Genomic DNA, 17,478 nt, shown 5'->3' with positions numbered 1-17,478 from the left:
TTAATTTTTCACTGCAAGGTGTTATCCATATCATTTCTAATGATTTTCTATCAATTATGTCATTTTTGTAAAAGACAATCATTTATTTCCATAATGGCTAATAAGCCATTATCAGCAGCTTCTCCATGGAGAACAGTAGAACTTAGTGGAGTGAGTAATCAATCAATCTGGGTTTCCTGCCTGAAAGGTCAAGACTGAATAGATGTCTCTTTTTGGGGTGGAAATTAAGGTTGAGTTCCAAATGGCACCCTATTCCCTATAGAGTGCACTACTTTTGGCCAGGGTCCATAGATCCATTTGGAAGCCCCATCATTTGTACACCATAGCCGTTAGTACACTGTACACTGATGTTATGGAACGTCATCTCCCACATCCCATTCTATGCGATGGTTCTTAATTGGTGTTCACTATGATTAATAGCTTTCATTATTGAAATATAATGAGGCTACATAACTGGCACACACTTGTTAGCTCTAATTGGGAAAACATTCAGTGGCTAATATAGAAGGAACACACGTTTCATAGAACTGTTGCAGCCCACACTGGAACTGACAATCCCCACAGTATTTCTTTCCAACTTGTTGGTTTCTCGACTGGTGACTCCCCAGGGGAAGGGGAGAGCTGTCATCATTAGTGGACAGTAGACTCTGGCCCATGTACTGTGTGATGGCTCATGGCTGCTCCAGTCCAGGACAGTGGTCAATGTGTGTCTGTGTGTGGATGGGTGTGCCTATGTGTCTGTGTGTGCGTCTTTGTATGTGCATGTGTGCGCGTGCATGTCTCTGTCTGTCCTGGTCTAGCCTGATCATGTGACCAAGGTCCAGCCTGCTCCTGCTTTCTAAATTAGGGGAGCTAATGAGGGAGGAAGACACCAGAAGATCAGGGAAAGGGCACCTCTCCTCCTCCTCTTTCTCATCCTCCTCTTTCCGAGAATAATAACGTTTTTTTTCCCGCTGTGCTTCATTTAATTTACTGAACTGACCTTTCCATGCACAATTAACATTTAAGGGAAATTAAGGTTTTCTCCCTCCTCCTCCTACTCATCTTCCTCACTTTTTGGACCTGTATGATAATTGTAAAGTTCGACTTTGGCTTTCTGAAAGTCAAATTCAATTTCAAACCTACCGATACCAGGTTAATCTTATTTAATCTTATTTATGAATGGTAAATAGGCATTAATTCCAAGTAAACACTTAAGTGTTTGAACTGTGTTTCACCGGAGCTCTTACTTAAGTCCTTCTCACTGGTATTTGCCTGAAATGACAACAAGTTCAGTCCGATGATGCTGTTACACACCGCCCCAGACTGACGGACCCTCCACCACCAAATCAATCCCGCTCCAGAGTACAGGCCTCGGTGTAACGCTCATTCCTTTGACGATAAACGCGAATCCGACCATCACCCCTGGTGACACAAAACCGTGACTCGTCAGTGAACAGTACTTTTAGCCAGTCCTGTCACTTCCAGCGACGGTGGGTTTGTGCCCATAGGCGATGCTGTTGCCGGTGATGTCTGGTGAGGACCTACAAGCCTTCGGTCCAGCCTCTCCCAGCTTATTGCAGACAGTCAGCACTGATGGAGGGATTGTGCGTTCCTGGTGTAATTCGGCCTGTTGTTGTTGCCATCCTGTACCTGTCCCGCAGGTGTGAATTCCGGATGTACCGATCATGTGCAGGTGCTGTTACACATGGTCTGCCACTGTGAGGACGATCAGCTGTCCATCCTGTCTCCCTGTAGTGCTGTCTTAGGCATCTCCCAGTATGGACATTGCAATTTATTGCCCTGGCAACATCTGCAGTCCTCATGCCTCCCTGCAGCATGTCTAAGGCACATTCACGCACATGAGCTGGGACCCTGGGCATCTTTCTTTTGGTGTTTTTCAGTCAGTAGAATCGCCTCCTTTAGTGTCCTAAGTTTTCATAATTGTGATGTTAATTGCCTACCGTCTGTTATCTGTTAGTGTCTTAACGACCGTTCCACAGGTGCATGTTCATTATTTATGTATGGTTCATTGAACAAGCATGGGAAACAGTGTTCAAACCCTTTACAATGAAGATCTGTGAGGTTATTTAGGTTTTTATGAATTATCTTTGAAAGACTGTGTCCTGAAAATGGGAAATGTCTTGTTTTGATGAGTTTAGTTAGCTAGCAAGGCTAATTAAGGCTATTTTTCTGCACTCCCCACATCCTTGTCTACAACTCCGTTCATATTCAACAACAGCCTACCTGTTGGTTGGTCATTGTAGTCTAACACGGAACCCAAACCGGCTGTGCGCGTGCAACATCGTGCATACATTTATTTTGTCTCCCTACACCAAACGCAATCACGACACACAGGTTAAAATATCAAAACAAACTCTGAACCAATGACATTCATTTGGGGACAGGTCAAAAAGCATGAAACATTTATGGCAATTGGGATCCTCTGATGGTAGTGCTGCTTTGATTGACCGACAATAACAAGCTACACACGTGAAAAGTGTGTAGGCTACCGGTACGTTTTGTTATGGGGTGCACTCATATACAATTGTCTAATGTCCTTGTATGTAGCAATGTGTAACATAGATAATAAAATGTTAGACAAAGCCTTTTCTTTAAAATGTGCCTATTTTAATAATAATACTCTCACAAGAAATCAAATACTGTGTCTGTTCGGATATTAGAATATTCAAATAACTGTCCCCATCCCTATTATCTAGACACTGACTGTTATCACTCTGTGGCATATATCAAGTTCCCACAATAATATTTGTTTTGGTTATTTGTTGAGTTATAATATTGAGTTCTTCTCTAAGCTTTATATGAATATGACTCTGAATATATAGTACCAGTCAAATGTTTGGACACACCTCATTCAAGGGTTTTTCTTTATGTTTTACTATTTTCTACATTGTAGAATAATAGTGCAGACATCACAACTATTAAATGACAGATATGGAAACATGTAGTAACCAAAAAACTGTTAATCAAATCAAAATATATGTTATATTTTAGCTTCTTCAAAGTAGCCACCCTTTCTTTACCTTGATGACAGTTTTGCACACTCTTGGCATTCTTTCAACCAGCTTCATGAGGAATGTTTTTTTCCAACTGTCTTGAAGGAGTACCCACATATGCTGAGCACTTGTTGGCTGTTTTTCCTTCACTCTGCTGTCCAACTCATCCCAAACTATCTCAACTGGGTTGAGGTCGGGTGACTGTGGGGGAAATTGCAGCACTCCATCACTCTCCTTCTTGGTCAAATAGCCCTTACATGGCCTGGAGGTGTGTTTTGGGTCATTGTCCTGTTGAAAAACAAATGATAGTCGCACTAAGTGCAAACCAAATGTGATGGCGTATCGCTGCAGAATGCTGTGGTAGCCATGCTGGTTAAGTGTGCCTTGAATTCTAAGTAAATCATCGACAGTGTCATGACTCTCCTGTGACGATCTGAAGGATCAGGTTACAGCGTGCTCTCTCTCGTAGAGAGGGAGAGCGGGAAGTTGGCTGCTCTGTAGTGTTTTGAGTTGGAATGTAAACTGTGGAACACAGAAAGGCGCTTGGACATCAAACATTTGAATAATTAAACCATATTTATATTTTTTGAGAATGTTGGAGTGGTCCATGGACACTTAAGGGACAGTCATGACAAGTGTGTTTCATTTGGTGATCTCATGCGGGACAGGAAACACACATACAGTTGAAGTCGGAAGTTTACATACACTTAGGTTGGAGTCATTAAATCTCATTTTTCAATCACTCCACAAATTTCTTGTTAACAAACTATAGTTTTGGCAAGTCGGTTAGGACAGCTACTTTGTGCTTGACATGAGTAATTTTTCCAACAATTGTTTAGAAACAGATTATTTAACTTATAATTCACTGTATCACAATACCAGTGGGTCAGATGTTTACATACACTAAGTTGACTGTGGCTTTAAACAGCTTGGAAAGTTCCAGAAAATGATGTCATGGCTTTAGAAGCTTCTGATAGGCTAATTGACATAATTTGAGTCAATTGGAGGTGTACCTGTGGATGTATTTCAAGGCCTACCTTCAAACTCAGTGCCTACTTGCTTTACATCATTATTTAGGCTAGGGTTCGTGCAGATATCGAAAGGGTTTGTGACGCTCAGTAATTAGACCTGATGAGTTAGTAATAATGATACATTAATACAAGATTGTACTCGATAATATATGAAAATATCTGAAGAGTCTATTCGGGAAATAGAGTCTATAAACATTTTCCCCTGATGCTCTTACTTCCTAGTTAATTAAAGTTTACATGATTCGTTAAATCACGTAATAATAATTACACAGATAATTGATTTGATAAAATAATTCTTCATATTTAATGATATTCACAGACACGACAACAGTGTCACCAGCAAAGCACCCCCACACCATAACACCTCCTCCGAAATGCTTCATGGTGGGAACCACACATGTGGAGACAATCCATTCACCTACTCTGCATCTCACAAAGACACGGTGGTTGGAACCAAAAATCTCAAATTTGGACTCCAGACCAAAGGATATTTATCCACTGGTCTAATGTACATTGCCCGTGTTTCTTTACCCAATCAAGTCTCTTCTTCTTATTGGTGTCTTTTAGTAGTGGTTTCTTTGCAGCAATTCGACCATGAAGGCCTGATTCACACAGTCTCCTCTGAACAGTTGATGTTGAGATGTGTCTGTCACTTGAACTCTGTGAATAATTAATTTGGGCTTCAATTTCTGAGGCTGGTAACTTTAATGAATGTATCCTTTGCAGCAGAGGTAACTTTGGTTCTTCCTTTCCTGTGGCGGTCCTCGTGAGAGCCAGTTTCATCATAGTGCTTGGTGGTTTTTCCAATTGCACTTGCAGAAACTTTCAAAGTTTTTGAAATGTTCCTTATTGACTGACCTTCATGTCTTAAAGTAATGATGGATTGTCATTTATCTTTGCTTATTTGAGCTTTTCTTGCCATAATATGGACGTGCCATAGTATTTCACCAAATAGGGCTATGTTCTGTATACCATCCCTACCTTGTCACAACACAACTGATTGGTTCAAAGTAGGAAATACATTTCACAAATTACGTTTTAAGAAGGCACACCTGTTAATTGAAATGCATTCCAGGTGACTACCTCATGAAGCTGGTTGAGAGAATGCCAAGAGTGTGCAAAGCTGTCATCAAGGCAAAGGGTGTCTACTTTGAAGAATCTCAAATATAAAGTATTATGATTTGTTTCAAACTTTTTTGGTTACTACATGATTATGTACATGATAAAAATAGTAAAACATAAAGAAAAACCCTTGAATGAGTAGGTGTCCAAACTTTTGACTGGTACTGTATACAAATCAAGTGTTATTTGTCACATGCACCGAATACAGTGAAATTGCAAATTGTCTGGGTAGCCATTTGATTAGATGTTCAGGAGTCTTATGGCTTGGGGGTAGAATATAATTTGGAAGCCTTGCCATATGGTAGTGATGAGAACAGTCTATGACTAGGGTGGCTGGAGTCTTTGACCGTTTATAGGGCCTTTCTCTGACACCGCCTGGCATAGAGGACCTGGATGACAGGAAGCTTGGCCCCAGTGATGTAATGGCCCGTACGTACTGACCTCTGTAGTGCCTTTCGGTCGGAGGCCGAGCATTTGCCATTCCAGGCAGTGATGCTCTCGATGGTGCAGCTGTAGAACCTTTTGAGGATCTGAGGACCCATGCCAAATATGTTCAGTCTCCTGAGGGGGAATAGGTTTTGTCGTGGCCTCTTCACGACTGTCTTGGTGTGCTTGGACCATGTTGAACACTGAGCTGTAGTCATTGAGTTGCATTCTAAAATTGGTGTTCCTTTTGTCCAGGTGGGACGAACACATCCCCAATTGGCATTCCTAACTCTTCTGTATATGTTGTAAGCATGTATTGCTACCACTGCATCATCAAATGAATTATCTAAGAGAGTTTCAGATATAGCCAGTATATACATGTGTGTGTATCTGTGTGTGTTTGCAGAACCTGATAAAGAACCTACCTGAGCAGAAGGAGCTGAGCGCATTGGCAGAACTTAAGAGCGAGTATGAGGAACTGTGCGAGCCAGAGCAGTTTGGCATTGTGGTGAGTAGGCTTACGTATTACACCATAGCACCTAGCTAAAGCCCCTCAGGGAGAAGATGCTGCTTCACACACACCGACACTGACACACACACACACACACACACACACACACACACACCCCTTTTTGAGAAAAACATTTGGGGATATAAAAAATACAGCCATACAGCCTTGAGGCTTTCTTCAGGCTCAGACCTATTCAATATTTAAAGAGACACTGTAATGTAAAATTAAAAGAGTGGAAATATAAAGATATTTTTTTATGACAGGTCAAAAATGGCAGTCTGCTCTTTGACTGAGAGAAGCTGTGATTTTGATCAATAATCAAGTGTGAAATATAGTAGCTGTTAAAATGACACTGTCATTCCAGGTGTCAACAAATTCCATAATATGTTTGAAACTTTCAATATTTCCCAGTGATATAATCATAGCCTCAGGCTTTGAGTTCTCTGTAATAAAGTTAGTGCACTCTACTTCATTGTGAAGTCAGGACATCTCAATGATGCATTCCAAGCCACTATAGGTAATTTAGTATAGTTGCCTCAAGTGCTAGGTGCAGCTGATTTTGAGGTTATACTTTAGCTTAATGTTTGTTTTTTTATAAAGTTAACATTTACATTTTTATACCACATTGATTTATCCAGAGCTCAGTATCAAAGTAGGTTACAGAGGACTTTGTATGTTTAGCTATATCTTTATACAGGTAACTGCCAACATAGTGGAAACACTTGAGTTAATACTTGAGGGATACAAATTATGATAGTCGTTGCTTCCACACAGGTGTGGTTCCTGAGTTAATTAAGCAATTAACAATCCATCATGCTTAGGGTCATGAATACAAATTCTGGGCATGCCATTATTTTGTCCATTATTTTAAGACACTTTATGTTGGTGTTTCCTTTATTTTAGCAGTTACCTGTATCTTCAGGTTCTTTATACTCTTTTAGGTTGTTGATGTGAAAGAGAGTGTTCTCAGTCAACCTGATGTGTTAAGAATAACATGATAACGTTGCATTGTGGTAAAGGTAGACATGCAACTCAATTTGCACTCATTCAGTACAATTGACTTTTTGGGGTGGTGTGTCTGTGTACCTGTGACTCTTTGAGGATGTTATGACGCAAGGTGTGACAATTCCCCTGTGTGATCTAGCATAGAGATGCAGTGGTAATATACCGCTCCCGCTGGTGAAGCTACCTCATCAACACCGCCACGACACACAGGAGCTCATGAGGGAAATAAGTCACTTTCAGCCTCCACTCCTGCAAGAGCTGTCTATCTTTTATTGTGATTTCCCTCTTATACCGAGAAATCAAATCAAGGGTGGGGGAAGTGGATGGGGGCATAATGGCTTCCATTTGATCGACAACATGCTCATGAACATGAATAGCTGGAATGAAACATCAGGACCGTGTCTGCCTCATAGCGTCAGATTATACGGCAATCTGTGGCATGTTGGTGGAGGATGCGAGGCAATCTCTCAACTGCTGCCTCGACTCCTCCACTTGCTATATTTCTAATTTTCAGACAGTTTGTCCTCATTTTTTAAAACACATTTCAAGCCCTACAGGCACGGAATAAAACATATTGATTGGAGTTATATTATTTACCGGCAAATCGGTTTCATGACTGATTATTTCTCTTTTTTCCGAGTGCAGCTATCTGGTCTTGCTTGGGCCTAGATATTGTTCAGTGGCCCATCACTACTTATTAATGTTATCAGGTGTGATTCATGCCATAGTTGATGAAGGGACTTCTGTCTAGTCTAGAAAGCCAGACAAGATACATTTCAATTAGTGAATCTTGACAAAAAGCTGAACGCATTGTACTTACCCGGAGACAATGTAATATTTCACAAGTATATTTTCCATACATTTGCTGTAGAGCTCTACATGGTCACGTTGGCCACACTTTAAACAGCATATAACTTAATCAGGACAGCGTAGAGCTTTTATAAACCATACGGAGGCTTCCTTCCTAACAAAATATTGTTATGTTTTCCTCTAGATGAGCTCTGTGAAGCTGCTGCGTTCGCGCCTCAACGGCATCCTCTTCAAGCTGACCTTCGAGGAGCAGGTGAACAACATCAGACCGGACATCATGAACGTGACGTTCGCCTGTGAGGAGCTGAAGAAGAGTGACAGCTTCAGCAATCTGCTGGAGATGGTGCTGCTGGTGGGCAACTACATGAACGCCGGCTCCCGGAACGCCCAGACCTTCGGCTTCAACATCAGCTTCCTCTGCAAGGTTGGTACTGCAAGGACTGCATGAGTTTGACCTCTCCCCTTTCAGGCTTACTTTCAGCTCTCTCTCTCTCAATCTTGCTCACTTCAACTGTCCCCAGTTTAATTATATAGTAGAGATCATACCAGCATCAGACACTTTCTTGTCAGTGGATTTGGTGCCATAGTAGGGGTTTGTTTTGAGTGTAGTAATGGGAGAAACTATTTACAGAAAGCATTTGGTTGCACCCTGAGATCCATTGACTCTTGGCAACTATCTTGGGGTTGATGTGATATCAGTGTCCTGTCCCCAGACCCCACTCCAGCATCCGAGGCATCAACCTCCACCACGAACTGCCGGGACAAGATGAGTTAGGATGTGGGCTGTAACCCCAGATGAACCGGTGATATAAATTGGTGAACCAAATGAAGTATTGCAGCTGCACTCTGGATGGGTTGCTCCAAATCCACCAACGCTCTCACCTTTCCAGGATCCATCTGTATGTTGCCTGCAGCTATGATGTATCCAAGTAAAGAGATGGTGGAGCGATGGAATTCTCTTTTTTTTGATGAACAGCTGGTTCTCCAGAGGATGCTGGAGGACTTGTTGGACATGGATTACATGTTCTTGAGCTGAGCGGGGGAAAATGAGGATGTCATCAAGGTAGACGAACATGAACCGGTTCAACATGTCACAGAGAATGTCGTTAACCAGGGCCTGGAACACAGCAGTGCTGGTCAGTCCGAATTGCATCACCCGTCATTTGTAGTGGCCGCTAAAGGCGGTCTTCCACTCATCCCCTTCCCGTATTCGTACCAGATGGTAAGCGTTGCACAGTCCCAGACTGGACACACCTACTCATTCAAGGGTTTTTCTTTATTTTTACTATCTTCACCATTTGTAGAATAATAGTGAAGACGTCAAAGTAGCCACCCTTTGCCTTGATTACAGTTTTGCACACTCTTGGTACTGTACGTCTCCATCGCCTTGGTCTCCGGACCTGACAGGGAATAAAGCCATCCCCCGATGCGGTGTAGCCTGGGAGAAGGTCGATGGCGCAGTCATATGGCCGATGTGGAGGTAGCGAGGAGGCACGGGCTTGCTGAAAACCTCCCGGAGGTACTGGTACACCACAGGAACGGTGGAGATGTCTGGGGCTTTTTCTCAAGCTTGCAGGAAGATGTCCCGTGGCAGGCTCTAAACCCTTGATCGAACCCACAGTCCAGTCAACAAGGGGATTGTGTCTCTGGAGCCCCAACGCAATGGGTATCTGAGGGGATTCGATAAGTAGAAACTGGATCGATTCGCTGTGGTTGCATGACACTCGCAGGTTGATAGGAACCATGCTGTGGTTTACTCTGCCAATTGAACGCCCATCCAGCGCTCTGACATCCATGGGAATGGAGAGGGGTCGAGTGGGGATTCCCAGCTCAGACACCAGGGTAGCGTCCATAAAATTATTGTCGGCCCCAGAGTCAATGAGTACCCATAGAGATTTGGACCGGACACCTCACAGCAGGATGGCGTGGAGAGGAGTACGAGTAAGGGGAGACTCGACATTCTCCATAATGCCCACCTGCATACTCATACCTCCTGATGAGCCGAATATTTTTACAGGACATGTAGAAATGTAATGACCTGTAGTCCCACAATGCAGACAGCTCTTGGTTTTCAGTCTATGTTACCATTCGGCAGGAGACAATCTAGCTTTGCCAAGTTGCATTGGCTTCGGAGAAGGCGAGACGGCAGACCTCTGTGATTCCCGGGGGAATTTGTGTAACCTCGAATTCTCTTGGCAATGTAGACAATTCCTCGAAAAAAATACTGGTAAGACTTGACGGGACAAGACGAACTGATAACAGACAAACAGAAAATGTGGGTATAAGTACACAGGAGATAATGGGAGACACCTGGTGGTGGTGGAGAAAAGCACAAGACAAGTGAAATAGATCAGGGTGTGACACTTACTCCGATTAAGATAAGCAGAGTAAGGTGATTAAATGAATAAAGCCATACTATGCCTTTTGCCATGATCAGTTTAATATCAAATTTTTACTGTGCATGTAAACTTGCTAATTCACGGGGCAATTCAAGCGTAGCCAATATGCATTGATCACGTATTGTTCCAATAGCCTACTGCACAAACCTCATTGCTACAGAACTGTTTTTAATTTGTTAATGTTGCCTAAGCTTACATTTTACATTTTATATCTCAGCAGACGATCTCGGCTTGCATTTTGACTCAGAAGTCTAACCACTGGTCTAGGGTATAGACAGAATGTTGCGACAAACAAAAAACATCCAATCAGTGGCAATCCTTTGGATAAAAACAGCTCATTGTTGAGAGGTCAAATGAGAATTGTGAAAGCTGATAGGCGGGTCACAAACAGACAAATAACGGCGCAGTACAACAGTGGCATGCAGAACGTCATCTTGGAATGCACAACTACTAGGTCATTGCCACAGATGAGCTATTGCAGTAGACGACCACACCAGGTTCCACTCCTATCAGCTAAAAATACTAAGAAGCGACTCCATTGGACAATTGTGGAGTGAAAAAACCTTGATTGGTCCAACAAATCCAGGTTCCTGTTGCTTCATGCTGGTTGCAAAGACATGATTTGGCGTAAGCATTATGAGTCCTTGGCCCCATCATGCCTGATGTCAACAATACAGGCAGGTGGCGGTGGTGTAATAGTGTGGGGAATGTTTTCCTGGTGCACGTTAAGGTCGATTGATACCCATTGAGCTACATTTTCATGCACCGAATAATTCAGTCTGTTATGGAAGCAAAGGGGGGTTCGACCCGCTACTGGATATGTATACGTAATAAAGTGGCCACTGAGTGTGTATGTGTGTGTGTAATTCACCCCGCCCCCCCAAAAAATGTCAAATTAAAGAAGTCCAGAATATACACTGCTCAAAAAATAAAGGGAACACTAAATAACACATCCTAGATCTGAATGAATGAAATATTCTTATTAAATACTTTTTTTCTTTACATAGTTGAATGTGCTGACAACAAAATCACACAAAAATGATCAATGGAAATCAAATTTATCAACCCATGGAGGTCTGGATTTGGAGTCGCACTCAAAATTAAAGTGGAAAACCACACTACAGGCTGATCCAACTTTGATGTAATGTCCTTAAAACAAGTCAAAATGAGGCTCAGTAGTGTGTGTTGCCTCCACGTGCCTGTATGACGTCCCTACAACACCTGAGCATGCTCCTGATGAGGTGCCGGATGGTCTCCTGAGGGATCTCCTCCCAGACCTGGACTATAAAGCATCCGCCAACTCCTGGACAGTCTGTGGTGCAACGTGGCGTTGGTGGATGGAGCGAGACATGATGTCCCAGATGTGCTCAATTGGATTCAGGTCTGGGGAACGGGCGGGCCAGTCCATAGAATCAATGCCTTCCTCTTGCAGGAACTGCTGACACACTCCAGCCACATGAGGTCGAGCATTGTCTTGTATTAGGAGGAACCCAGGGCCAACCGCAGCAGCATATGGGCTCACAAGGGGTCTGAGGATCTCATCTCGGTACCTAATGGCAGTCAGGCTACCTCTGGCGAGCACATGGAGGGCTGTGCGGCCCCCCAAAGAAATGCCACACCACACCATGACTGACGCACCGCCAAACCGTTCATGCTGGAGGATGTTGCAGGCAGCAGAACGTTCTCCACGGCGTCTCCAGACTGTCACGTCTGTCACATGTGCTCAGTGTGAACCTGCTTTCATCTGTGAAGAGCACAGGGCGCCCGTGGCGAATTTGCCAATCTTGGTGTTCTCTGGCAAATGCCAAGCGCCGTGCATGGTGTTGGGCTGTAAGCACAACCCCCAACTGTGGACGTCGGGCCCTACCACCCTCATGGAGTCTGTTTCTGACCGTTTGAGCAGACACATGCACATTTGTGGCCTGCTGGAGGTTATTTTGCAGGGCTCTGGCAGTGCTCCTCTGGTGTCGGTCCTGCTGCTGGGTCGTTGCCTTCCTACGGCCTCCTCCACGTCTCCTGATGTACTGGCCTGTCTCCCTGGTACTGCCTCCATGCTCTGGACACTACGCTGAGAGACACAGCAAACCTTCTTGCCACAGCTCGCATTGATGTGCCATCCTGGATGAGCTGCACTACCTTAGCCACGTGTGTGGGTTGTAGACTCCGTCTCATGCTACCACTAGAGTGAAAGCACCGCCAGCATTCAAAAGTGACCAAAACATCAGCCAGGAAGCATAGGAACTGAGAAGTGGTCTGTTGTCACAAACTGCAGAACCACTCCTGATGTTTCCACCCCCATGCTTCACAGTAGGTATGGTGTTCTTTGGATGCAACTCAGCATTCTTTGTCCTCCAAACACGACTTGAGTTTTTACCAAAAAGTTATATTTTGGTTTCATCTGACCATATGACATTCATCCAATCTTCTTCTGGATCATCCAAATGCTCTCTAGCAAACTTCAGACGGGCCTGGACATGTACTGGCTTAAGCAGGGGGACACGTCTGGCACTGCAGGATTTGAGTCCCTGGCGGCGTAGTGTGTTACTGATAGTAGGCTTTGTTACTTTGGTCCCAGCTCTCTGAAGGTCATTCACTAGACCCCCCCCGTGTGGTTCTGGGATTTTTGCTCACCGTTCTTGTGGTCATTTGGACCCCACGGGGTGAGATCTTGCGTAGAGCCCCAGATCGAGGGAGATTATCAGTGGTCTTGTATGTCTTCCATTTCCTAATATTTGCTCCCACAGTTGATTTCTTCAAACCAAGCTGCTTAACTATTGCATATTCAGTCTTCCCAGCCTGGTGCAGGTCTACAATTTTGTTTCTGGTGTCCTTTGACAGCTCTTTGGTCTTGGCCATCGTGGAGTTTGGAGTGTGACTGTTTGAGGTTGTGGACAGGTGTCTTTTATACTGATAACAAGTTCAAACAGGTGCCATTAATACAGGTAACGAGTGGAGGACAGAGGAGCCCCTTAAAGAAGAAGTTACATGTCTGTGAGAGCCAGAAATCTTGCTTGTTTGTAGGTGACCAAATACTTATTTTCCACCATAATTTGCAAATAAATTCATAGAAAATCCTACAATGTGATTTTATGCATTTTGTCTGTAATAGTTGAAGTATACCTATGATGAAAATGACAGGCCTCTCTCATATCTTTAAGTGGGAGAACTTGCACAATTGGTGGCTGACTAAATACTTTTTTTGCCCCACTGTACATATACTATGTATGAAGTCGGAAATGTACATACATTTAAACTCAGTTTTTCACAATTCCTGTAATGTAATACTATTAAAAAATACTAGTAAAAATTCCCTGTTTTAGGTCAGTTTGGATCACCATTTTATTTTAAGAATGTGAAATGTCAGAATTATAGTAGAGAGAATGATTTAGTTCAACTTTTATTTATGTCATCACATTTCCATTGGGTCAGAAGTTTACATACACTCAATTAGTATTTGGTAGCATTGCCTTTAAATGGGTGAATTTTGGCCCATTCCCCCTGACAGAGCTGGTGTAACTGAGTCAAGTTTGTAGGCCTCCTTGCGTTCTTTTCAGTTCTGCCCACACATTTTCTATGGGATTGAGGCCAATTCTTTGTGATGGCCACTCCAATACCTTGATTTTTTGTCCTTAAGCCATTTTGCCACAACTTTGGAAGTATGCTTGGGGTCATTGTCCATTTGGAAGACCCATTTGTGCCCAAGCATTAACTTCCTGACTGATGTCTTGAGATGTTGCTTCAATACATCCACATTATTGTCCTGCTTCATGATGCCATCTATTTGTGAAGTGCAGCAGTCCCTCTTGCATCAAAGCACCCCACAACATGATGCTGACACTCCCATTTTTCACGGTTGGGATGGTGTTCTTCAGCTTGCAAGCGTCACCCTTTTTCCTCCAAACATAACAATGGTCCTTATGGCCAAACAGTTATATTTTTGTTTCATCAGACCAGATGACATTTATCCAAAAAAGTACAATCTTTGTCCCCATGTGCAGTTGCAAACTGTAGTCTGGCTTTTTTATGTCGGTTTTGGAGCAGTGGCTTCTTCCTTGCCGAGGAGGCCTTTCAGGCTATGTCGATTTAGGACTCGTTTTACTGGGGATATTGATACTTTTGTACCAATTTCCTCCAGCATCTTCATAAGGTAGCCATATTCATTGACCTGGCCAAAGCTTTCGACTCAATCACCACATCCTCATTGGCAGACTCGACAGCATTGGTTTCTCAAATTATTGCCTCGCTTGGTTCACCAACTACTTCTCTGATAGAGTTCAGTGTGTCAAATCGGAGGGTCTGTTTTCCGGGCCTCTGGCATTGTCTATGGGGGTGCCACAGGGTTCAATTATTGGACCGACTCTCTTCTCTGTATACATCTATGATGTCGCTCTTGCTGCTGGTGAGTCTCTGATCCACCTCTACGCAGATGACATCATTCTGTATACTTCTGGCCCTTCTTTGAACACTGTGTTAACAACCCTCCAGGCGAGCTTCAATGCCATACAACTCTCCTTCCGTGGTCTCCAATTACTCTTAAATACAAGTAAAACTAAATGCATGCTCTTCAACGGATCACTGCCTGCACCTGCCCGCTTGTCCAACATCACTGCTCTGGACGGCTCTGACTTAGAATATGTGTACATACCTAGGTGTCTGGTTAGACTGTAAAATCTCCTTCCAGACTCACATCAAACATCTCCAATCCAAAGTTAAATCTAGAATTGGCTTCCTATTTTGCAACAAAGCATCCTTCACTCATGCTGCCACTCATACCCTTGTAAAACTGACCATCCTACCAATCCTCGACTTTGGCGATGTAATTTACAAAATAGCCTCCAATACCCTACTTAATAAATTGTATGCAGTCTATCACAGTGCCATCCGTTTTGTCACCAAAGCCCCATATACTACCCACCACTGCGACCTGTATGCTCTCGTTGGCTGGCACTCGCTTCATACTCGTCTTCAAACCCACTGGCTCCAGGCCATCTACAAGACCTTGCTAGATAAAGTCCCCCCTTACCTCAGCTCGCTGGTCACCATAGCATTACCCACCTGTAGCACGGGATCCAGCAGGTATATCTCTCTGGTCACCCCCAAAACCAATTCTTCCTTTGGCCGCCTCTCCTTCCAGTACTCTGCTGCCAATGACTGGAACGAACTACAAAAATCTCTGAAACTGGAAACTCCCTCACTAGCTTTAATAAGCCCATCTATAATTTAGCCCAAACAACTACCTCTTTCCCTACTGTCTTTATTGATTTATTTTGCTCCTTTGCACCCCATTATTTATATCTCTACTTTACACATTCTTCCACTGCAAATCTACCATTCCAGTTTTTTTCTTGCTATATTGTATTTACTTCGCCACCATGGCCTTTTTTGCCTTTACCTCCCTTATCTCACCTCACTTGCTCACATTGTATATATACTTATTTTTCTAGTGTATTATTGACTGTATGTTTGTTTTACTCCATGTGTAACTCTGTGTTGTTGTATGTGTCGAACTGCTTTGCTGTATCTTGGCCAGGTCGCAATTGTAAGTGAGAACATGTTCTCAACTTGCCTACCTGGCTAAATAAAGGCAAAATAAAAAAGCTCATTTACTGTTGTTCTGGGATTGATTTGCACTTTTCCCACCGAAGTACGTTCCTCTCTAGGAGACAGAACGCATCTCCTTCCTGAGCGGTATGACGGCTGTGTGGTCCCATGGTGTTAGTACTTACGTACTATTGCTTCTTAATTTTTTTTGTTACCTTTATTTAAGAGCAAATTCTTATTTACAATGACGGCCTAGGAACAGTGGTTTAACTGCCTTGTTCAGGGGCAGAACAACATATTGTTTTACCTTGTTAGCTCGGGGATTCGATCTAGCAACCTTTCTGTTACTGGCCCAACGCTCTAACCACTACGCTACCGGCTTATTTAAAAACTTTTTTTTTGTGGGGGGGGGAGGGGGGGGGGGGAGATTATGTGCCTGTTGTTGTTGTTAATACTAATGCACTGTTGGAGCTAGAAACACAAGCATTTTACTCCACCAGCGATAACATCTGCAAATATTTGTACGCAACCAATACGCTTTGATTTGATTTAATTTGTCTAGGGACACCTTCACCCTCCACCAGTTGATGTGTTTCATGGTGTGTTTTGCAAGACAGAAGTTACCCAAATGACAAAATAAGTTTCATAACCATTTTTGTTCAGTCATATTCTTCTGACAAAACGCAATACTATCTTTAATTTGATTTATTTTTGGAGGACAGTAAAATGCTTCTAAATCACCCCCAAAATAAAATGTAATATAAATTATAGCATGTACTAATAATACAACTAGCGTAGTCATTAACTCATAAAGAGTGGCATGATTCAATACATATGACTGTTAGTGTTGAAAACCCATTATACGTCTCAAATGAAATAATATTTCCTACATAGTGCACTACTTTTGATCAAAGCATTATGGGCCCTGGTCAAACATAGTGCACTAAATAGGTAATATGGTGCCAATTGGTACGCAGCTCCAACCTCACTTTGGTCTCCCTGCAGCCCGGGGCTGAATCAGAGTGAAGTGTCTGGTGTGTAGAGATCGGACTAACCCCAGGAGGCTGACTGGCATATTATTGATGGCCAGGGAAGAAAATGTCCACATTCTCAACAAGGGTCAATCAACTAAATGGCCTCCCAGCTATCTAATGGGCTCATCAGGGAGGTTGTTCAGGTAAAGTGCAAGAGCTGACCCCCCCCCAGACCATCCTTTCTGTCCCTGCCAAGGCCAGAGGGACACAGACACTGAGTCCCCCAGGGGCCTATGCTGGAGCCAATGCCTCGATATTGGCTTCAGTTTTTACAAGGGGCAGTGATGAAAGTTGGTTATATGAGTCAGCTGAGTATAGGGTGAGGAGAAGGTTAATGCAAGGCATTTTTGTGCCCTGAATGCACTTTACTAGGCACTTTTTTCTTCCTCACAACATTCATTATTTGCTTGATGAATGGAGGGATTGCGTGTATTCCTCTCATTTTTCAGATAGCAGGGTATCAGTTACACGCAACAGGGATTTCATCATCAGAAGATGGAGAATCCACCTAGTCTTCAAAAGGAAGTCGTGAGACAATGGACACACTCATTTTGTTTTGTTATTGAAACAAGTTAACGGTGAAGTTAGGAACAGCTGGTGTAA

At 43.2% G+C, this 17,478-nt stretch overlaps 1 protein-coding gene across 7 annotated transcripts in view; it reads left to right on the top strand.

Annotated features, from left to right (window-relative positions):
* LOC139391116 (protein diaphanous homolog 2-like) overlaps window positions 1–17,478 on the top strand; it is a 637,381-nt gene that overhangs the window by 363,472 nt on the left and 256,431 nt on the right. For all 7 annotated transcript variants that reach the window (XM_071138654.1, XM_071138656.1, XM_071138651.1 and 4 more), the window contains 2 exons: window positions 5,982–6,083; window positions 8,086–8,325. In XM_071138654.1, coding sequence (XP_070994755.1) covers window positions 5,982–6,083; window positions 8,086–8,325 — 342 coding nt within the window. The remainder of the gene's footprint in view (window positions 1–5,981; window positions 6,084–8,085; window positions 8,326–17,478) is intronic.

The sequence above is a fragment of the Oncorhynchus clarkii genome, chromosome 31 (assembly GCF_045791955.1).
Source record: "Oncorhynchus clarkii lewisi isolate Uvic-CL-2024 chromosome 31, UVic_Ocla_1.0, whole genome shotgun sequence".
NCBI lineage: Eukaryota > Metazoa > Chordata > Actinopteri > Salmoniformes > Salmonidae > Oncorhynchus > Oncorhynchus clarkii.
Note: the sequence above shows the minus strand (reverse complement) of the source record. Positions and strands in the feature narration are given on the sequence as shown.